We start from the raw sequence: 22,527 nt of genomic DNA, 5'->3' as shown, positions 1-22,527 counted from the left end.
AAGAGACGTGAACGCGCTAGAAATGGTAAGACACGCGCCAGAGTCATTTACTGTCATGAAGGTATCGGACGCGTTTTCGCGCTAGCTAAGCGGTCGGGATTTTGTGGGACAAGAATTGCAACATATCCCTCTCGTTGCGATAAAGGAAGCGGAAGTGATTGGCAATACGAGCAACACGCGTTCGAGTGACTGATTAAGTGTTGCTGGTTTGTGTGTGCGTGTTTGGTGGTGTAATGCATGCGAATGTCGGTTACTTTGTTGCTAGTAGTGCAAAGATGCGAAATAGTAGTACGTTTTGTAATATGCTTCAAGCAAAACCAACAGCTCACACAGTTTGACGAGAAGAACTGCAACAACAGCAGCATGTGTTTATGTGTGAAAGAGCTGTGTGTTACGGCATGGAAAATGCATAAATTCTACCGGTTATATGTATATCTCCCGTGCACGTTTATGTCACCTTGTCGTTGAAGTGATTGTGTAACCAGAATGTGACTTTCGGTGCCGCAAGCATCCACATTTAAACAGTGGAAGAACATTCAAGACGGTGAAAAAGGGATACGGAATACGTACAGAATATTACACGCGAGCGAACCAATCGATTTTCCAACTTTGTGCAATACCTGCCGGAAGGGTCGAAAGGGTCAACGTAATGGTTTTTCTTTTCTTCTTCGATTAGTGGGCCACTCTTCCGTTTTAAGGCCGTGTGTTTTGGTGCGGCCTTTCTCAACTGGCCCAATACACGCTCCAGACGGATTGATTGCAATCATGATACCGATCAGAAAAACATATTCCTCTCCACTCATCATCATCATCGGTGGCTCAAAGGTCTGAAGAAACTTCCACTGCCGGAGAGGATTTGCTGAGATGTTGAAATAACATATCAGGTCCGTAGGGTTGGACCTGGCTGCTAGAAATTCAAGACGGGAAGATGGGTGACGCGGTGAAGGTGTGAAATTATAAAACTATTCATAATTCTTGCTGTAGCTGCATTTAAGCTCGTTTAGATGCAAACACGCAGCATTACATTGTTGCAGTACCGGTCGCCATGATAATGGTGAAACGGAGGATGATTGTTTACTTTTTCGCTAGTTTGCTGTCTGTGCTGCACAAGCACTATTTGTGGGTGCGGAAAGTTGCAAATCAAAAGTGAGTCGTTTTCTTTTTGCATCCTTTACACAAAAAAAAGAACAATACAGGAAGCTTACCGGAAGTGGATTTTTTTCTGTTAGTTCCTTCCGGTGTGAATGGGTGATGGATTGTTCTCGCAATTTTGCCCTGTGCACAGTTTCCATCAGCAGCGATTCCAGCAAGAAAAATTTCCCCACGAAAAGCATTATTCGCGTGTTTTCGTTGTGTGTGAAACGTTTGCCAAATTAGTGTGAGTATTAGCAGAACAAAAGATGAGAACATAGAGAGTGAAAGAGAGGCAGTAGAAGAAGAAGAGAAGAATGTTGTAGGGAAGTGCATTTTCCCAACCGTTATTACATAACAGCTGATCTCGTGCATAACACTTTACGGCTCTCTTTCTCTCTTGCCGGCTTTTCATACCGTTCTCGCTTTCTCTTTCTTTTTATCATCAACATGTGCACACATATTCATGCGAAACATCCAGCTATCTCTTGCTCTCCCTCTATTGCTATCTCTGTTTCTCCCGCACACACGTTCTTGGGCGAGCACGTTGACTTTTCCGTTTTGTTGCAGGGGAGAAGGATGAATGGGTGATCAATTTTCCCACATCGTCGTAGTAGTAGTAGTAGTAGCGGTGGTGACTTTTCATATGACCAGTGTTTTTCTTCAACTCGTACCAACACACATCCATTTTACCAGAGCCGGAGAAAATGCGTTGATGGATTGTCATTCGGTGTGTTACCCGTTAGTCATATTTAGTCCAATCTAGAGGCAAAGTTTTCATTTTATCAAACATGGTTGAGATACAATTGCTATTGGTTGTTTCGTTTGGTGGTAAACACAGCATCTTGAAGTGAGTTTTTCTTTTTTGCAAACACAGTGTATGTTACCGCATAGTTTTCTCGCATCTACGCCTTTCCGAGCGGAGAAAATAGGAAATAGGAATTGATGGCGAACATTGGCTGACCTTACTACCTTGCACCCGGCTCCAATCCTGGTTCTGAGAGGAAAGAAAACAACCCCGAGAAGTACGGATGCCACGGAAATGGTTGCTTAATTTAACCCAATAGAACACCACAAAGAGCGTACGAAACGATACGGCTGCACCTTAACATTTCGCAACACACACGGTAAATGCGTTCCGTCATGCCCTGCGCGCCACACAATGCAACTCTTGGGTGCCAAACGTGCAAACCGGTGGGTGCGAAACGGGTGGTGGTCTAGTGCACATTTTTGGCAATCCAATCCATTCGGACGGATCCGTCGTTGGTAAGGACGTGAGCGACTGATGAAGTCTTCCACCCAAAGTCTTGCTTGTCGGTCGAGTGGTAACTGTTTATCCGACATCAAGAATGTTGGTTCGACTTTTCATTCCGACCGAGGAAACGTAAACAACGGCGATTTACACACTTTGTGCGCTTAGAATGCAAAACGGAAACAATCTCTAGAATGTTTTGTTAAAATTTGTGCCCGAGCACATGAAATCGCATCTTTGTCATCATTATTATCATCCTCATCCGTCGGTTTCCCGTCGTCGTCGTGGTCGTCGTCGGGAACTCAGACACGGTTGATTATGCAACGAGAGACAAGGCACAAGATATAGAGAAAAAGAGACATAAGTGACGGCAAGGCGCATCGACCGTTATCGACGGCTTAAGACTATTTGTAACGCTCGGCGGGAGTTTGCATGGTAGCAGGGCAGGGCATCAGCAGAGATAGCGACATTTTAAGATATGTATTTCTGGCCGTGTGCTAGGGCACACACAAACACACTCTGTCCCTAGCCTCCGTTTTGCACTGTTCCCTTGTAAGCAGCGTTTCGAAAGCATGCGGGTAACGCCGAACCGCGTACACGAACGACCCGTGAGACACGCTGACGTTTTGGATACCGCGTGTGCAAGATGAATCGTCGTCGGCCTTCTCGGTAGGACACGGATCACGGAGTGAGGTTAAGCGAAGCAATAGGAAAAATCCCTTACGAAACTACAAATAGAATCATCGCTCTCTAGTGTGAGAGGTCTGAGTTTACGAGACGAAGAAGCGAGTTCTTCTCAGTGGCGTTGAAGGCAGCAGGCAAGGAAAGTGACGAAAACCTTCAATGCCGATCGGTCGGACGCGAATTGCCAAGAATTAGTGGAGACTAAGAGGTATTGGATGCTGTCGTTAGCTGTCTGTAGGTGTGTGCGCATCGTGCTCTAGTGAGATATCTGACTGATTATCTAAGAATGCGTGATCCGATCGTGCGTTTGAAGGAGAAGTACACCTTTTCACGGTGCACTAGTGAAAACAGTTGTTGAACGAAATATTCCACAAAGAAGTGGAGGGCGCGTGTGTAACAAACTTCAGAGTTTTCTTTACTAATATACGTGACGTGCGAGTTCTTGTTTTCCGTGCATTATCCTGTGTTCTTCTATCTTCATTTGCAGAGATTACAATTAGTTCGAGTGTATGTGTTTGTGTAAGTGCATCAAATCAGTAGTTCTAGAGTTTAGAGTCTGCAGTCCCATCGAACCCGTAACCGAAAACCCACCCGAAAACCGTGTGGGTTAAGCAAAACAGTGCATTATCCTGTCGTACACGAAATATTTTAGTCCCTGGATTCCCTTCCCCCAATTCCCAAACGAATCGTGAGAAACACAAGCAACAAATCCTCACCGACGATTGAATGATACGATCTGATCGCGATCTTCCAAGCACCGACACGTATCGTTCAAGATAGCCCGACAACCTACCAGCACAGCGCGTGGACTGGACGGGTGAAGAATAACCAAGCAAAGGTAGGAAGGTGGTGGTGGTGCCTAGTGGGAAGAAACGAAACGAGTAAACCACCGATATCCTTCATCGGGACATCTGCGTCTCTCGATGGCGAAGGGAGCAAAAAGGAAGACCAAATGGGTGTCCTTGTCGCTGGCCAACGCAAACACGAAAACTTCGAATGCGGCCGGCTCGGATAGCGAACAGACGCCTCACACCCAGCAGCAAAACTATGGAGACGGTGAGTATGAGGACAGGGGGCTGGTGGAAGGAATTGGGGGAGACTTGGTTCGCACAGTTGAAGACTACTGAGAGATTCCAAAAACAGGCCGAACGCATGGTTTTAAGATGGTCGTTCGAACCGTCTGTGCCTGTAGCGGCTCCGTAGCAGGCCCGTCTTCCAGAAATAACGCGTTGCTCCGCTTTTTCTCTACTTTTTATGTACGGTTTTGTCTCGCTATGAGCCGCTTGCACATCACATGGTGTGCGACAATTGCGTGACAGCAGGCGAGACAACCCGAAGCGAAGTCAGTGGCTCTTAATATTTGACGTAGAATATCCGTTTGCTTATTTATAAAGAAAGGTCCTATAATAGCATTCAAAGCAACCCCGTATCGAATATGCCATAAAGAAACTATAGGCAATGTTTCAAAAATTCATTGCAGAAAGGTGTGAAGTTTGAAGCAGTTTTATTACAAAAACTATTTGTTGAAGAGAGCGCCAAGTCTATCCAGAAGAAGACATTATTTGATGCTATGCCATAATCATACCATTATGGTTTACTCTCAGAAGATCGGCCATATTACAGGTAGTCCGCAAGATGTAGCATTATAGCGGACCGTAGAAATCCAGAAGAATCCGTACATCTAAAATTTCCGCGTATGTCGAATATCGGTGCAATTTCGTTTCAAATTGACAATTATACAATCAACCTGATTCTTTTCTTAAGTTTTGTGTTATAAAATCACTGAGCTATTTCGGGAATTACGTGTATTTGCAGTTTATATTGTATATTAAGAAATTGTACTGGGAAGTTTGGAAGAATTTTTATGAAAAGTAAACCCACCAAGAGAAAAACTGCAACTTCTTTTTATAGAATCCGGGAAAAAAGAATGTAGACACCTTTACCGATGATTTACAAACCGTACGATAAAAGAAACCCATAAACTCAACGACCCAACCGTGTGATGAACAAACAAAACAGCCAAAGTTAACTGCTGCCTTTCGTGTGGCATCTTCCTATTTCGCTCTGCGCACTACTTCCACGTACAAGCGTGGTAAGCTGGTTTGTTTGTGCAGCTAATTATCTGCAGCATTTAAAATGCTGTTTTTGTACCGGTCCTGCTCCAAATGTCTGGATGGGCAGGGCGGGGGTTTACTTGATCCTCAATATCTGGTTCGTCTTTATGCACCGAGCTCATTATGATACACTTTCTAATCAGAGAGCAGATAGAAGCAGCAGCAACAGCAGCGAACTGAAGTAGTTTTAACAAAAGGTCAACAGTTTGTAGCTTGGAATCACACACACCTGATGTCGGAGTTGGCAGAAGAAGCTACAATAGGGTTAGGCTGCTGTTGGCACGATAAGATATCGGTACCGACACGCGCATGGAAGGACAGGAACCGATGGGGCTTTACTTCGCATCGTTGCTAGTTCTCGCACTGTGCCATGTACTTATCCATCAGGGATGGCTACTTCCTCACACGGGTGTCATCTTCTTTTTGCTCCATAGAAACTCCTCCCCGACCCAAAACCCCGGACAAGGCAAGGCGTAATGGTGTATTGTGCATATCAGCATGCGTTATGCTTATCTGAAGCGAACAGTTAAAAAAAGGTAACGCCACTGAATAACTGACTTCCTAGCGAGATAGCTGCAATACCCTCTCCAGCGTCGGTAGGCAAATCAAGGCGCTGATTAAATAAATACCGGTGCCTCAACTTTTTTTCGACATTTTTTGGTACCACAATCTCGGACTGCACCGGGAGGAATTGCCTCACGTTACCAAACTGTTACATCAGCAGAACGTTTATAAGGCGTTGTTTGTTCTTTTCTGCTTAGGCTTTTCTGGGCTATCTTCTGCTATTAAAAATTATTCAAAGTCTGAGGACTAAGGACTCACACAACTTGTGATATTCCGGACGGGAACGTTCCCGTGTTCCATTTTGACTACTAATTATATCGCATTTCTGTTCCAATCCCCTCTATCTTACATAAGTGGCCGTTTTGTGATGTGGGTCAGGTGTCCCGTGATTGTGAAGTTGTCTAGCTTTTTTTGTCTCTCCTTGGGCATATTTTTGCACCGTTTTCCTACTATTTCCGTCCACGTAGGGCAAGCATACACACACAGAGAGACACTTTAAACAAATCTGGTGGCGCTTTTCTGCCGGTATTTTTGCTATCGATTGGAAGGGTTTTTTTTGAACGGTAGCCAATATAGACCGCTGAACTCCAACGTGACAAATTGAATATAGGCGTACGGTGTAAAAAGAAATGGTTTTGCACAAGGGTGCATAGGGTGTAATTTTAGCCGTTTATGAATGAGAATTTTAAATTTTTGACTATCCTCCCTCCCGGCTGGTAGTCTTCGTATACACTTCATCGCATGATATGAACTTTGAAACATAGAAAATCTGGAACATCGCCTCGCAAGATCGAGTTGCATCGAATCCTAATGGTGGAAAAATAAAAACACACTTAAAAACCGAATTTGGCGTTGTTCGCTAGCTGTGTGTGGCGCACACGCGCAATAGCATTATGTAAAATTGCCGTACGTGAAACGATGGCAAGCAGCGCAACGCGTACTTTAAAAATATGTTTACACCGGTGTTTGCTAAAATATCGTACCATCGGAAAGTAACCAAAAAGTGACCACACCGTGCACTGTTGGTTTTTTGCAAACCCATCCAACTGTGCAAATCGCGCTATCCTTCTTCCGATGACGGTCACATGATTGTGAATTTTGATTTGCTTCGTACAGAACAAAACCATCGTCGTCAATAGTAACCGCCAGCAGCTATGGGTACGCTGCATCGAGGTAGCGAACCAGCATCCCAGTACACCATGCCAAGTGGTGCGCTCGGTGGGATGAGTTGCCTTTCTGAACTGCACCGTTTCGGGTTGAAGTTTTGTTAGCGGTGTTTGTTGAATAGTACAGAAGAATTGGGTACGCGCCGAACAAACATATACACTATTTTTGGTGACGCAAGGACTGCGGGAACAAACTAACGTGGCGCGTGACACATCGCACCTACGGTACACGCCATCCGATACTTCGAACACTGATCGGAGACGATCGAAGCGAGAAAGCGGGTAACATTGCCACGTTCGGTGGAGCATTTTGTTTGTGTTTTTTTTTCTGTACCGCACGGCGCATAACACCGATAAAAATAGCGTACATTTTACGTCTGCTTTACGTTTGCCAAAATTGTACCATTTTGTCTGTTCATGGCGGTAACCGCGAAAATAGTAAAGGAAAGGGATGTATAATGATTTCTAGAGTGGCTGATCTGATGGTTTGTGGTGAGACTAATCCCTAGTGTTTGAATCATTTTTTCCTTTGCAGGACACCGAAATAAAATGTACAACGGTGTTAGTTTTGCTTCAAAAGCTAGTAAAGATTTGACAGCTGGACCGGAAGCAGTAGAAGAGCAGGGTGGAAATGAACGCACACAGGATCGGAGCGGTAATCGAACCGATACCAGTACCGGAAGTGATTGTGCCACGGGCCAGGAGCGGCGAACGGTGAGTAACTATCACAGACGTCGGCCTCCTCCATACAATGCTAGAACCGGTTGGAGTGGAGGAGGCTCGACGGGAGGTTCCAGTAATGGTCGTAACAATTACCATCGCAATGGTTACTATGGAAATGGCGGCGGATACTACGGCGGTGGGAAAAGGTCTCACTTTGACAGTTACACACGGCGGCAGCAAACTGCAACCAGCACGAACAGAACGACCTCCGGCGATGGAGCAGAGACAGGAGGAGCTACGATTAACGATGGTAAGAATTTCGCAGTGTCACACATATTGTTCGGTTGTTGAAACTGTTTCCCTCCTGCTAATATGTCTTCCCGTTTGCAGACGAGTACACCCGAATAACAACCCCGCGACAGGACGTACTGTTTAAGAAGGGCTACCTATCACGTCCGAAGCCTTCCGTCGCAACGCCCAGTACGTCAAACACTGGGTCCAGCTCAATTGCCGGTACCACAAGCGAGGGTAGCGATGGTGGGAACGGTGGCAGCAATAGCATTTCCACGACGGAATCCATTACATCCGAGTATGGTGGATCGTATGCGGCCGATGGTAGCAACCAACTGTTCGACTATTCCATCCCATGTATTCCGTGCGGGTACTTTACGGAGAAAGGTGTACTGGTGATGAATGGTAATATCAGCTATTCTTATTACTCTAATATGCTCCCCACCCAATATGACTGGCTGTTTCGTATCATTCGCTTTTTCGTTACTGTGGCAGGTTTTGCGGTAGATAACAATGGTTTTTCGTACTTCAACGGTGGCCAGACGTACATATATCCACCGAACTACAACGGCTGCCCACAGTCACCGTTAGCGACCACAAACACAGGGGACCAAACGACGGATTCGATGCTGTACGCAAATGACGACACAAATGACGAAGCAAACACGAATGAATCGACCGAACTGGACAGATCCACACCGAACCATGCGACACCCGTCATAGATTCCGAATCGACGCCAGGGTACGGAGATATGTCCGTTGTTTCCTGCTCTGAGGCGTATAACGAAAGCGGAATCACCGGTGGTGATGGTCAATTTTTCACGAACGATAGCCTTCAACCGGTGCCCCTGTGCGAAGTGGTTCCGGAGCAGACCATAGCGAATGGTGCTCTGCTAACTGGGGAAGAATCCGGAGACACTAGCACGGTTTGCGATGCGACGAATGAAACAGCTTCCAACTGCGTGCAAGAAGTGCCGGATTTCTCAGAGAACGGATATTTCCAATATACCAATGGGTATGATTTCGCACAGTTCTATAATTCACTCTGTTATCCGAACCTGCTGATGGAACAGTACCGCATGTGTGATGATGCTGGTGAGTAGACTATCCGCGCGACGAAAAGGAGGAACGCTGCTCATTTTATTTCCAATCATTTAGGTTTACCCTTGTACTGCGGTTCAGAGTACGCTATGACAAATGAAGAAGTCTATGGACATCAGCCAAGCTTTAAGAAACGTAAAAAGCGTTTCCGTACGTTTGAGGAGGTATGCATGCTGGCATCAATATATTAAGGTCTGTAGGTTTATAATGCTTTACTTTGTGTTCTTCATTTATAGATGCCAACAGCAAATGGGAACTCTTACGACGTTGGAAATGTACCGTCCGCAATAGCGGTATGTATTATGTCAAACAAACCAAATACATTATAACATTGGTATGTTAATGTCTGTTTTAGGTCGAATCCAACACTACCGGTAGTGATGCTATCGATTGCGTGCCAGAAAGCCATGTTCCTTCTAGTGATGTTAGTCATCAGTCGTATCAACTGAATGCTGAAGTGCAAGAATTTCTACCTTCCGTCGTTCCACACTCAAGTGCCGTTCAACCTGGCGTCGTGTGTGCATCAGCTGACAAAACGAATAACGGCACCAAGAGTACCACTCGTACCGTAGCGAAAACTCGACATCCAGTTGTACCAAAACTTCCAAACTCATCATCCCCTAAAGTGGCTGCTGGATCTGGTGCCTGCCATGCTGCCGACGACATTTCTCCAGTTTCTGCTAATGGAAAATCGCCACCAAACAAAGCGAACCGCAAAAAGGACCTGATCGAATCAACGCTTGCCTTCGCTGCCCAGAATATTGATCTCACGCGTCCGAAAACGATCGCAGCCCAAGCATCGTCTAACGACAGCGAACTATTCTGGACGACCATTGATCGAAATGGACGAAAAAAGCGAGTAGCAACGATTCCGGAACAGGAAACGGTCACTGCCAATGAAGCGGAGAAGGAATCTTCTGCCGAAAAACATACGAAAGAGAAATTAGCGGTTGGAGAAACAATGCAATCGGAGACACCGATCACTGAAGCAAAGGATGACGGTACGTCTACTGTAGAAAGTCCGACACTGTTCGTCGCGAGCGTTGCCTCGGATGTAAGTAGCAAAAAGGAGCTAACTAAAAGTAAGAAAAAGACACAAAAGCACAAAAGACAACAGCTCCGGAAGTCAATGAGCAGCTTCAATAAGCAACTGGAAGGATTTCAGCTGATCGAACCTGAATTCACTTCTTCAACGACAGGACATCGTCGGGGCAGAAGCAATGATAAAACTGGACGTGTTGACACTACAGTTCCCAAGCATCAACAAGAAGATACGCAAGTTAAAGACACCGTTAAGAAACAGTCATCCTCTGTGGTGATCGCGCAACAAAATAGAACAACAGATGGCCATAACCGTGTCATTGAGAAGCAGTCAGAAATCGTGGAGGTGAAGTTGAATTGTGATAACTCAAGCAATGGTACGTCTTCCGAAGTCTCGCCTTCGGAAGATGATGCTCAGTGTGAGGTTGAAGAGATGGTTGCTCAAAAAACGATGCCGTTGTTAGCCCTTGCCTCGGCGTTGGCTGAGAAAACTAATGTTAATGAGACTGAGACTGAAAAACATCACCAACAATTGATGTCGGCAGGCGTCGAGGAAGCACAAGATAAAGAGCAGGAAGCTGAATTTGCGAAACAAGCAGACGTTGAAAATGAGGATGCTAAAAATGATGTTAAGCAGATCGTACAAATTGGAGAGCTGCGGAAAGAGATTGATCAGGAGATAGTGCAGAGCACGCAGGAATCAATCGAGCTTGTTGCTTCATCGATTAGTCATTGTTTAGACGAGGTAAAGCTTTCTGATGAAGTTGATGTTAATGTTCTCTCGGCTCCAATCGAACAGCAGCAGATAATGAACGTTCAATTGTCTGTCGACACGAACGTGTTTACCAGCGCCGCTAAACAGCTTACAATCAGGTCAGTTAGTCCCACATTGCCAGCACTCGAAGAAGATGAGGCAGAAGACCATGCCGATGGTATGGCAAATGATACCATCGTATCAGAAGGTGATGATACGCGCACGAAGCGGGACAGTATGTCCGGTGCTGGGTACACCGAAAGCATTGACTCGGGCCTCCAAAGTCCCGCACCGTGTGGTGGAGTTGCCTCACCGGAAACTTCGTCCATGGTGAGCTCAATCGAAAGTCAACCAGCCATAGATTTGCCGGATGTAGCTTCCAGCCAGTCTGCCTTGTCCCAAATAGTGGGCACGTGGCTTATGAGAAAGCTGGAGGTACACGAACCCGAGGAGGTGTTTGTACTGCCCAGCAATCCACTGCTGATCCAGCGTCTGGAACGGTTCCATCAGCTGCAGAGACGAGAGCGCCGTGAACGGCTGCGGGGACCACTAGCATCTGAATCTGAGGGAGAAGACCAGGAGTACGATCTCGACGATGACGATGATACGGATAGTGATTACATGAGCGATGGTCAAGGAAGAATTGATCGTACACAGTCGGATGACGCTAACAGCTCAAATCCAGGTTCACCGCTCAACTTTCCGCAACAGGAGGTTGGTGTGGTGCAAAAAAATACCCTAGCTGACCCACAAACAGAGTCACTAGCCGATGCAAAACAGCATGACGAAAGCGAGCGACATGCAACACACCACAGTGATAACGGTAAAAATATGTCCGATGCAGGCATGCCTCGTGCACCCGATTCGAAACGCTGCTTGATCATGTAGAACTTCGCATAAAGCTAACGAGAGCTTCATCTTCATTTATAAATATACTACATCATAATCTGAGCAGCCAACCCCTCGAAACTCACATGCAAACACACACACACACACAGACACAGCCGCTCATTGCCTTTTCCTTCATGCTGAGATATTTCGTAAGGAGTTGATAAGATTTGCATAATCACATAATTAGGTTGTTAAAGAGACGGTATCAAACAGAGCTGGAAAAGACATAGAGTTGTTCTTACATGAACTACGCGACCACCTCATCACCGTTGGTGCGTTGTCTTTTCGTAGAACGATATCAAATTTCTAATCGCGATACAGCGCCAAGTTAATATTATTCATAAATTAGTATACTACGGCACTCGTACATTAACCGTTCGTTAACGATAGAGCTGCTGAATTGTTAATACACAAAGAAAGAAGCGAAGCGAAACGTTTGACAAAGCCAGTACCGGCAGTGCTTCTTCTGCTACAAACTCTAATTCGATAATAAGGCACAAGCATGCCCGGTTAAGGACATGGTTTTTACTCGTTGCAACGTGCGAAGCAATAATTGGTTTCTTTCGATGTTTTCTGCATTCACTAGGAGGTGTTTTTGTTTGTTTGTTTTGTTTTCTAGAAGAATGAACCCCCCCGGTCTCGCTTACACTCGATTAATGCATTGTTTAATGCACATTGTTGAACGTAATTCTTACTAAAGGTATACTTATTATTAATAAAGAATACTAGTTGCATAACTGCGCTGATAAGCAAATTTAAAACGCTGCGGCGCTCAACTGCAGATTGCAATAAATTTAAAAGTGAACAAACCAAAAAATGGCAGAAAGGAACGAATAAAATGAGCTAAAAAGTAAAACCCTTTAATGTTGTTGCGCTACATTTGGATGTGAGTTCCCGTTTGCGTCGAAATCATGATGACAGCTACCAAACATTAATACGGATCAGTGAGAAAATCCTGCGCGAGATGCGTGCTACAAAGAGGTCTTTATCGGATCTTGTGAACCCGAACGCATTTTCAGTAAACATGTACAAGTACGCCACAAACTTATTATTTCATCGCTTCCAGTTGCTCCGGAGTTAGCAACGTTTGTAGCAATAGAATAAGGTACTGGAAACGTGAGTGATTGGCCCAGTGGCGTCAGTTTTTTGATTAAGAGAGTGTGTGATTTTTGTCGTCTGATGTTTGTCGAACAATGGAGGCACGTCACGTTAACGCGTGCTGCAGCCATTGTATTTTGTCTGCCTTCCAAACAGCTTAGCACGCTAATCGCACTGATCCTGAAGAATTCAATCCTGAAGAAGTCGCGTTTAAATCGACTCGTGTTTTGGAACAAGCGGCACGTGAATCGAACGTACTCGGTAACAGGTGTAACAGATTGCTGCCAGCCTGGTAACGCCACAAAAATTTGCCTAAATTTACTATTTTACTAGGCTATTTTGTTATTATTTCTATGAATTAATTTCTCTTATTTAGATTAATTACCAATCTCTCCTGTTTAGCTCAATTATTCGTGTTATATTTTGGAAATCCATTTTCATAACAATCATGTAATAACGATCACTGATCATTGAACTTTGCATTGTTCTTTAATCTAGCAAAACGTGATTTGCTCAATAAAACAACGCGACCAGATGCATTCAAAACTCACTATTCTCATGAATCACGAACCGTAATTGTTTCGCCTGTTTCAGTTCCTATCCTTGACCTATAATGCAGCCTGCCTGCCGTTACTGTTTCGTCGTCGGCTGCAAAACGTTATCACTTCGAATGGAGCAGAACGCGATTTTCCCGAGGGTGAAATGTTTTTGGCGCAGGGGGAAGGTCACGTTAAACCGAAATCACCACGCAAAGCGCAGTGTAAACATCACCAGCTGAGATATAAAGAACGATCGTTTTGGTTTGTGTAATTTCAAGCATGATAAAAATAACTCCGATCTGACCATTAGACGATCGTCTCCACCTCCAAGTGTGGCTTCTTGTTTCTTCGCTTTCATATTATAGGCCGGCGTTTTGGTAAAAGACGTTTTATTTTTGTTTTCGTGTTCACTAGCAGTACAAATCATACGATCAGCATGCGCACGATATACAGTGAGGGACAAAATAAAATGTCCACCTAATTAAAAACTTTTAAATTATTGATGTTAAAATTAAGAAGGCACTTGGTTGGAAATCAAAACGGTTTACTTCGATCTGAATCAAACAATTCAGAGAAATTTAACAAATTATGTGCCGAGCACTTTATTATGTTTCCCACTGTAAATGTAGGAATGTCGCTTGCACAACCTTAGCACGCGTTGGACGGTGAAGAAAAAACAAACCATGAAAATTCATGTAAAGTGACCACACCGCTCTTGCCCTAGTGGGAGGTGGTTTTTTCACCATTTTTTTTAATTAAAATTTTGCGCATGTGCTAAGTTAGTAGATCGATATTTCGGGTCAGTTAATAGTAAAGTAGCGCACCGTTAAGACGAACCTGAAGACTCGTTACTATAGTTTGTTTTGTTTGTGATCGAGCCAGTGATTTCATATTTCTTTCCATCCTTTTTACATCCCACACAACATACAAATCGCTTCCCATCATTCGGAACATGGAAGGTGGTTTCAAAAGCATAATGCACCTTAGCTATCGCGATTTTCGTTCAATACCGGAGGAACTGCGCGGTACGGGAAGGCACGAGATTGACGAGATTTATCTGAAAGAAAATCTAATCCACTCGCTACCGGATTGGTTCTTTGTGGAGATGACACATTTGCGATTTTTGTGTCTCGCTGGTAACATGATCGATACCCTGCCGAACGAGATCGGCCGCTTGGTGTGTTTGGAAACGCTTGACCTATCGGAGAATGCGCTGCACCGCTTACCACACACCGTTGGACAATTGAAACGATTGACCAAACTGTTGCTGAACGGAAACTACATCAATCAATTGCCGTTGGGTTCGTGTTGTTCGTTCTTTCGTTGTAACTGACAATTATCTTTACAATTGTTTTAATCTATTTGTAGAAATTGGACAGCTCCACAAGCTAGAGGTACTGGAAGTTCGTAAAAATCGTCTCACCGACATTCCCATCCATCTGTCTAAGTGTATCGGTCTGGAAGATCTTCTGATGGATGATAATCCCGGTTTAGTGTCCATTCCAAATCGTGTCTTTAATCTGCCCTCGCTAACGTACGTGTCGGCAGAACGGTGCAACTTGTTCCAGCTGCCATTCACCATCAATACCACCACGCTGTGCTTTGTGCTGCTCTTTAGCAACCAGCAAAGCTTAACACACTGTCCACTTGCTTTGGAACGTTTCGCTCAACCGGACTACGAATCAAAAGAGGAAAAGTTAAGGCGTATTAAAAACCCATCCTGCTATCGACAGATCCGCTGCCATGCTGTACCATATCTGCTGAATCTTCCATCCGAGCTGGTGCATTTATGTGCCCGTTCTAGCGCTTACGGTATTATGCCAAACTCACTGTTCGAAATGGCATTGCGAGCTTGTGGTAAATTTCGTTGGGATAGTTTGGACAGATTAGATTTGCCAAAGTGTCTTATGAACCGATTGATTCACGGACCAATAGCCTGCTGCAGTAGCGTCCCATGCGGAAGGGAGATATTCACCGCCGCTGTTTTAGCGCTTGTTAAGAGGTGAGTTTACTCATTTGCTTGCATTTTGTAGGGCACCATGCGTCTCCATCGTACGGTGCACTTGCGATCACACGTATACAACTGTCAAGATCGAGACTGAATAATATCTTTCCGTCATTTTACAACACTAACAACACCATTAAACGCACGCATACACTTTTGAAGCAACTTTTGATAATTGTGTCCATTATAGATTCTCTTATCGTATAGACTCTTTTTATGCCAAGTGGCGTCTACACCTATCACAATCTTATCTTCGATATCTTCGCGGGGAGGCAATGGCTTGGTGTTTGTTTTCAAGTAGTTTGTTTTTATTTCTATTTACTTTCAGCAAGGAATATGCGCGAAGCTTCGTGCTCAGTGTTATGTTTTGCTCGAAGCTTTGTGCGGACCGTTGGTTCCAGTATAACTGCGATGCGTACGAGGAACTATCGTGGGAAATTCCAATCTAACCATCGTGGTACAGTTTCATCTCAGGTCACATCAGAGTCGGGACTACGGTGACAAATGGAAGCGTATAAAGGAATGTGATTTAGTAAGAAAAAAAAATGATATGTAAACATTCCCCGTGCAACTTACCTCACTGTGGATAGCAATCACACCGTCCTCGGCAGTGGCACGGATGGAAATCGATGCGTAACCGTTTGGTTCTACGATCACCTGCAGGCCAGTACACGTTTCACCTTCGCGCGAACCAGAAATGACATCACAGTAGATACCGGCCGGTAGTCCGGTCTGCAGGATCACGTTCATGTCGAACGGTTCGAGGTTAAACGCCACGAAACCAATGTTTCCACGGGCAAATGCGATCTGATTGTTACCATTGTCCCACCAGTGCAGCATCGGTGTACCCCAGGCAAGGTTGCGGAAGTGGATCATGCTATACATCTGGCGCCATCGGTGCTCGCACACCCATCCGCCACCGCACGTTGTGTCCGGGTTGATGATGGGCGACAGCAAATTGCCCTGTGCGTCGGCCGGCGGACCCTGATCGAAGCTGGTAAAGGCGAAGGAACTCATAATGCGCAGCTGTCCGAACGGATAGGCCGCTGCAAATGCGGTTGCCATTTTGTACGGCTTCGGTTCCTTGTACGTGAGGATTCCATCGTGGCCACGCTGATTGTCGTGATTATCGACGAACACGAACGCATCTTGGGAAGAAAGCAAACCCCACTCTTCTCCAAAGTTGGACAGCCAACGGAGTGCATCGTTGCCACTGAATGCTCGGCCAAGGTAGTGCGAAAACATAAACTCAGTGACCGTGCCGAGATGGGTGTACTCGAACTTACGGACTGCCTCGTGGCTACCCATATCGATAACTTCTTGCGCGAGGAACGCTCTCGAGCCGGGAGCAAAGCCGTACGCGGTGTTCAGATTGTTCAGACGTCCGAAGATCACCTCCAGATCTGCAGGCCACATGTGTTTAGCGGCATCCACACGGAACCCGGCAACACCGAGCTCGATCAGATGGTTCAGGAAGTCAACGATACGATCGCGAACCCACGGTACACCTTGGTTAAGATCGTGCAATCCAACCAGCTCGCAGTTGCGGATCTCGATCGGATTGCCCCAATCGTTGATGTCACATGGCGGGTTGAAGTCGGGCCACCCGAAAGGTACGGCGGGGAATTGACGATCCGAGGGTATGGCCGTGGAGCCACCCGTACCAATAGCCGGCTCAACGGGTTGCGTCGCACCCATGTGGTTGATGATTATGTCCACGTAGAGACGCACGCCGGCCGCATTACAACGGCGGGACATCTCGGCAAATTGAGCTTCCGAGCCGGAGCGGGTTTCCAGCTTATACGAAATTGGCTGATAACGTTCCCACCATGGTCGGGAACCGTCGTCCAATCGAATAACGATATTCTCGTTTACCGGTGACAGCTGCACACCACCGTAACCCTTGGGCCCGAGGAAACGCTCACACTCATCGGCAATGTCGCTCCATTTCCACTCGAACAGATGCACTATGGTGCTGTGGCCACGGACAAAGTGTGGATCGTGTTGACCTACCACCGGGTTGGAGGTCAATACGACCGCCAACAGTAGTATCACACCCAAGTGCACTAAGGTCTTCATTTTATTGGACAAGGTTAACGACACCCGATTACGGGGGGGACTGGACCAACACGTAGAAGTTGCATCCGTTTTATAGCTTCTGGCTGGACAAATCAGTTGATGGGAAAGCAATGTTTTGGAGGTGATTGTTTTATCGCTAAACATTACATGATACATGACGTAGGGTTGATAACGCTGCTTGTTCGATTGTGAATGGAAGCTTGTTCAACAAGAAGTCTTTCAATAGAGATTAGTTATCTAGCTTTGCTAGTACGTAACTGCGCGGTACGGAGTGGGGTTAATAGAAGAAAAAGCTATTGCAAAACGATTAAAATATACGATACTCCAGCTTATGTATTACAATTTAAGTGTATTTCAAAGCTTCCCGAAATGAGTTATGAATTAAGCTTGCAATTATTTGTCAAAAAAGCTTGACAAATAAATAAATTCAAACCATACAGAATAAAGATTGATTAACAATATTTTCACAATAATTTACAACTTTTCAGTTTTCCAAAATAACTTTCTATCCCAAAAACGAGGCAATGCAAAACACGAACCAATAGAAAAGATATCGTAAAAAGCTTAATTTGAAATTTTGAAATAATAACCAACAGTATTTTTCAACGACCACTGTGACTTGGCGGCTGCTTCTAGAACTTTAATTCGAGTACGGCTCGAGCAGTTTTCGAGCAGTACGCAAAACACAAACAAACACACCACAGCTGCGGCTGGCAGCACTGTCGATGGTTTGACATTTGCGTACCCAAGCAAGCGGTGGAGTCGCAAATTTTGTGTTGCATTTTCGTGACGAAATTACACGTCATTTTATCGATTTTTCAGCTCCGCTACAGTGGAAATACCATTCCGTAAAGTTAATTGCGAAAATGGTTTCGCAAAAGTCGTTGCGAGTTAACGCAGACAGCGAGAAGGAAAACAAAACGAATACGGCGTCTTCTGCGGTTAGCGGCGGCGGCAGTGCACATGCAGGAGACGGCAGCACTGCTCCCGGTTCCAAACAAACGAAAGAAAAAGCTTCCGACACCCAGATTGTTGGTTCGGATGGAGTTAGTTCAAGTGCGGCCGGTTCACCAGATGCGAGCGGTGGAGAAGTAAGTGAACGTAGCAAACGAGACTATGGTATAGAATTATAACCATGCTGCAATGTAATTTGTTTTGTTTTTGCAGGGTGGTGGTAAAGATGAGCTGGTCATTGGAGAGGAGTACATGGTACAGCGACAGGATGGCACATGGCATTTAGCGCAATTAATTCAATCGCGCCAAAACCCATCAGATCCAAAGCAGCAGGAGTATTATATTCATTACGAAGGACTTAACCGACGGCTGGATCAATGGGTGACACGAGATCGAATATCGAACGATAGCATGCCGGGAGGCAGTCCAACCGGTGCCGGTGATCGGGCCACCAGTGTATCTATTCCATCAAACGCGCCTGGCGACGGTGCATCTGCTAGGAAAAGCCCTCTTGGATCAAATACGGTTAACGCGAAAGATCGCTTTACTGGACTAAAACCTGGATCGAAGGAAGCCGGCACGTTGCTAGTGAGCGGAAATGATAATATCGGCTCTAGCCTCGATGGAACCGACTCAGATCGTAAAATAACGCGCAACCAAAAGCGACGGCACGATGAGATAAACCATGTACAGAAAACGTACGCCGACATGGACCCAACAACGGCTGCCCTGGAGAAGGAGCACGAAGCGATTACGAAAGTGAAATACATCGACAAGTTGCGCATTGGAAAGTACGAAATCGATACGTGGTATTTTTCACCATACCCCGAAGAGTACGGAAAGGTTGGCACGATGTACGTTTGTGAGTACTGCCTGCGATACATGCGACTGGCAAAAACACTAAAAGAACATAAAGCTGTGTGTACCAAACGGCAGCCACCGGGCAATGAGATCTACCGAAAGGGTACACTGTCCATCTTCGAGATAGATGGTAAGGACAATCGGTTCTATTGCCAGACGCTTTGCCTTATGGCGAAACTATTCCTGGATCACAAAACTCTCTACTACGATGTTGATCCTTTTTACTTCTACGTGCTGTGCGAGATAGATCGCGAAGGACATCATATCGTGGGGTATTTTTCCAAAGAAAAGGAATCACCCGAAGGGAATAATGTCGCATGCATTCTCATACTTCCACCCTATCAGCGCAAGGGCTACGGTAAGCTGCTAATTGCGTTCAGTTATGAACTATCACGCCGAGAAGGAATCATTGGCAGCCCAGAGAAACCGCTGTCCGATCTGGGAAAGCTCAGCTATCGGAGCTATTGGGCGTACACATTGCTTAAGCTCATAAAGGACTATCGGACGACGACGATTAAAGAGCTGAGCGAACTGTCCGGCATTACACCGGAGGACATCATCTACACACTGCAGTCGATGAACATGGTGAAATATTGGAAAGGTCAGCACGTCATCTGCGTAACGGTGAAGCTGATCCAGGAGCACCTGCAGATGCCACAGTTTAAGAAACCGAAGTTAATGGTAGACCCGGCGTACCTCAAATGGACACCACAGAAGCGTAACAATCCAGCAAAGCAGATAAAGAAAAATTAGAATCTAAGCACATGTTTCTGTGACCATTTATGCGTAAATTAAACTTTGAATTCCCGTTCAAAGAAAACATAACGGAAGAGTTGTGTGTATTGATCTTTTGCATATGTAAACACCCTCTTTGATGACAGATGTCAGATGACATACGAATGCTCCTCGAGCCGGCATCATCGAACACGTAAAAACACATTCTGCTTAATTTAAGCTTAATTTGGAGTTTGAATGTTATTTAGAATTTGTTCATTAGCAATTTCTGTACGAAACGTTGTTAGAAGCGGTGGTCAACAGTGCATCAAACCACGTACGATGGTAACACTGCAGGAAGTGATCAAGCAGTTGAAAGATTTCGCACCGGAAAATATTGCGGAGAAGTGGGACAATGTTGGTTTGCTAGTAGAACCTCGAAATCAAACAAAGTAAGGCGAATGAATGTAACATCATTCTGCGTATATTAACGCTTCTGTTTTTTTGAAAAGTCCTATTAGCAACATCCTTCTAACCAATGATCTGACGGAGGCGGTAGTGGTGGAGGCTCGGGAAAGAAATGCTCAAATGATAATTTCCTATCATCCGCCTATATTCGCCCCGCTTAAACGGTTGACCCAAGCATCATGGAAGGAGCGGATCATTATCGATTGTATTCGGAACGATATTGCCATCTACTCGCCGCACACAAGCTGGGATAATGTGAACAATGGCGTAAATGATTGGCTGGCAGCATCGCTCCCATATGATAACTGCAAGCCGATCCACCAAAACGAATCCTTCCCGGCGTATGGTTCTGGAAGGATGTGTGAAATTAGCGGCAAAACAATTAATGTACGGGATGCCGTTCAACGCATTATCAAGCACACGCAAATGGACTGTGCCATGGTTAGCGTAACCGGTGGGAATGAAAACCGGATAATTCGAAAGTATGCCGTTTGCGCTGGCTCGGGTGCGAGTGTGTTAAAAGGTGTGCAGGCGGATATGTACATTACCGGGGAAATGTCACACCACGAGGTACTGGAAGCGACCAGCAATGGCACGTGTGTGGTACTGCTCGGACATAGCAACTCAGAGCGTGGCTTTCTGCAGGATTTCAAGGACATTTTGACCAATCGTCTAAATCAAAAAGTGGTGGTTCACGTGTCCTCTAGTGACCGAGATCCCATGACGTTAATGTTGGGAGAAAATGCAAACTAAGCAAATAATTTGTATGATGAAAAATAAGAACAATAAATTATGGGCTTGTCATAATGGGAGCTCTGCCAGATAATCACTAATTTCGGAATCTTCTGAGTAAAGTATAAATTGTTAGCGCTCTGCAGCGTCTTATAGAATACGTGTAACGCAGTGTACATCAAACACGATGCGAAAATGTAGATGAAAAGTAAAATAACTAAATAATTTACTAATTAAATGTTACGACTTACTAGCTTGTTCCGTGTCTGCCCATTGTTTACTGGTCGTTAGAAATTATGTGCTTCACAACGTCACCAAATGTAGCAAAGATGCCACTCACGACTGGCCGGTTTGCTTCCGTATACATTTCCGGTTGATATTTTCCTGTCTCGACCAGGTAGCCCTTCATTCCAATACGCATCGCTCCAAGACAATCGTCCGTTGGATCCTACAACAATAAATGGAGCAGAAAAATGTAAGCGGCCGGAAAGAACTGCATCATCTTTTAAGTCCTTACATCACCAATCATGACACACTCTTCGACAGCAACGTCTGCTGGCAAGGCTGACCGGAAAAAGTATTCATTTGGTTTCCCAATGCAAACAGCCGGCACTCCCGTGCTGTATTCCAGGCCTTTAACAAAACATCCGGGGCCGAGTGCGATGCCGTCCTTAGCCTTGTAGTACCGTCCTTCATGAATGGCCACCAGCTGAACATTTCTCGTATCGCTTTTCTGGCGCAACACACGAAACGCTTCGTTCAGATGCTCATAGCAGAAACGTTCCGGTGCAAGGCCCACCACAACTGAATCCGTTGAACGAGTTGGGTCGTTCGGAGGCATATCGGTACGGGCATCATCTGTCAGGAGGTAGTATGGATTGAGCTCGTGTTTCCGGACATATTCTGCAGCTGCTGCCAGAGATCCGTATATTTCTTCTCGTTCCAATTCAAATCCTATTTTGCGCAGCCTGTCGTACAGGGAGCCGACACTTTCCTTCGTTGTGTTGGTCACAAATTTCACTTTCACGCCATGTTGACGCAGTCTAAAAACATAGAACCATTATTAAAATTACAATAAGAGTTGAATGGCATGGGAAAATCTGTGTATTTCGAACCTTTTCAATGCATCTACTGCTCCTTCGGTCGGTTGGTCATCAACGTGCAGCGTTCCACTCAGATCGATCAATGCTAATTTTACGCGCTGTGTAGCCATATTACGCTTTATGACCGTAAATGCACTTGGAACAGTGAATAAACGAACAAAAGAAGGTGTTCGAATAGAAAACCAAATTATTGGAAATGTTTTCATTTGAATTGAACTGTTTTGTTGTACCGTGTGTGACAGTTGCGTCTGACATTCGGAGCTTTTGTCTGGCATCACTGCCGCTAGATTTTGTAAAATCCAACAAAATAACAAATAATTTT

General features: G+C 45.2%; 6 protein-coding genes and 1 long non-coding RNA gene across 12 annotated transcripts in view; 5 read left to right on the top strand and 2 right to left on the bottom strand.

Annotated features, from left to right (window-relative positions):
* Nucleotides 1–22,527, top strand: part of LOC125768673 (uncharacterized) — a 336,169-nt gene that overhangs the window by 32,186 nt on the left and 281,456 nt on the right. The gene's annotated exons all lie outside the window — the stretch shown is intronic.
* On the top strand, nucleotides 18–12,508 carry LOC125768639 (uncharacterized). Of its 6 annotated transcripts, none has more exons than XM_049436615.1 (8): nucleotides 18–61; nucleotides 3,555–4,123; nucleotides 7,447–7,884; nucleotides 7,965–8,270; nucleotides 8,361–8,960; nucleotides 9,024–9,130; nucleotides 9,203–9,259; nucleotides 9,322–12,508. In XM_049436615.1, the coding sequence occupies exons 2-8, from the start codon at nucleotides 3,991–3,993 to the stop codon at nucleotides 11,647–11,649; spliced, it is 3,969 nt and encodes a 1,322-aa protein (XP_049292572.1). In that variant the 5' UTR covers nucleotides 18–61; nucleotides 3,555–3,990; the 3' UTR covers nucleotides 11,650–12,508. The 6 variants fall into 6 exon arrangements, with proteins under 6 accessions (XP_049292572.1, XP_049292569.1, XP_049292570.1 ...); XM_049436612.1 differs by having other exon boundaries at nucleotides 34–206; XM_049436613.1 differs by having other exon boundaries at nucleotides 34–214.
* LOC125768655 (leucine-rich repeat-containing protein 1-like) lies at nucleotides 13,947–15,743 on the top strand. The gene is made up of 3 exons (XM_049436642.1): nucleotides 13,947–14,590; nucleotides 14,658–15,291; nucleotides 15,623–15,743. The coding sequence occupies exons 1-3, from the start codon at nucleotides 14,242–14,244 to the stop codon at nucleotides 15,741–15,743; spliced, it is 1,104 nt and encodes a 367-aa protein (XP_049292599.1). The 5' UTR covers nucleotides 13,947–14,241.
* LOC125768650 (alpha-amylase A-like) lies at nucleotides 15,597–17,888 on the bottom strand. Its single transcript, XM_049436634.1, has 2 exons — nucleotides 15,871–17,888; nucleotides 15,597–15,786 (listed from the first exon to the last, which is right to left on the bottom strand). The coding sequence occupies exons 1-2, from the start codon at nucleotides 17,527–17,529 to the stop codon at nucleotides 15,775–15,777; spliced, it is 1,671 nt and encodes a 556-aa protein (XP_049292591.1). The 5' UTR covers nucleotides 17,530–17,888; the 3' UTR covers nucleotides 15,597–15,774.
* On the top strand, nucleotides 18,096–20,018 carry LOC125768652 (histone acetyltransferase KAT8-like). Its single transcript, XM_049436638.1, has 2 exons — nucleotides 18,096–18,464; nucleotides 18,541–20,018. The coding sequence occupies exons 1-2, from the start codon at nucleotides 18,240–18,242 to the stop codon at nucleotides 19,939–19,941; spliced, it is 1,626 nt and encodes a 541-aa protein (XP_049292595.1). The 5' UTR covers nucleotides 18,096–18,239; the 3' UTR covers nucleotides 19,942–20,018.
* Nucleotides 20,127–21,204, top strand: LOC125768660 (NIF3-like protein 1). Its single transcript, XM_049436660.1, has 2 exons — nucleotides 20,127–20,354; nucleotides 20,415–21,204. Exons 1-2 carry the CDS (start codon nucleotides 20,161–20,163, stop codon nucleotides 21,121–21,123), a joined length of 903 nt encoding a protein of 300 aa, XP_049292617.1. The 5' UTR covers nucleotides 20,127–20,160; the 3' UTR covers nucleotides 21,124–21,204.
* LOC125768659 (haloacid dehalogenase-like hydrolase domain-containing protein 2) lies at nucleotides 21,301–22,445 on the bottom strand. Its single transcript, XM_049436659.1, has 3 exons — nucleotides 22,218–22,445; nucleotides 21,620–22,145; nucleotides 21,301–21,550 (listed from the first exon to the last, which is right to left on the bottom strand). Exons 1-3 carry the CDS (start codon nucleotides 22,409–22,411, stop codon nucleotides 21,380–21,382), a joined length of 891 nt encoding a protein of 296 aa, XP_049292616.1. The 5' UTR covers nucleotides 22,412–22,445; the 3' UTR covers nucleotides 21,301–21,379.

This window comes from Anopheles funestus, chromosome 3RL, assembly GCF_943734845.2.
Source record: "Anopheles funestus chromosome 3RL, idAnoFuneDA-416_04, whole genome shotgun sequence".
In the NCBI taxonomy this organism is placed as follows: domain Eukaryota; kingdom Metazoa; phylum Arthropoda; class Insecta; order Diptera; family Culicidae; genus Anopheles; species Anopheles funestus.
Note: the sequence above shows the minus strand (reverse complement) of the source record. Positions and strands in the feature narration are given on the sequence as shown.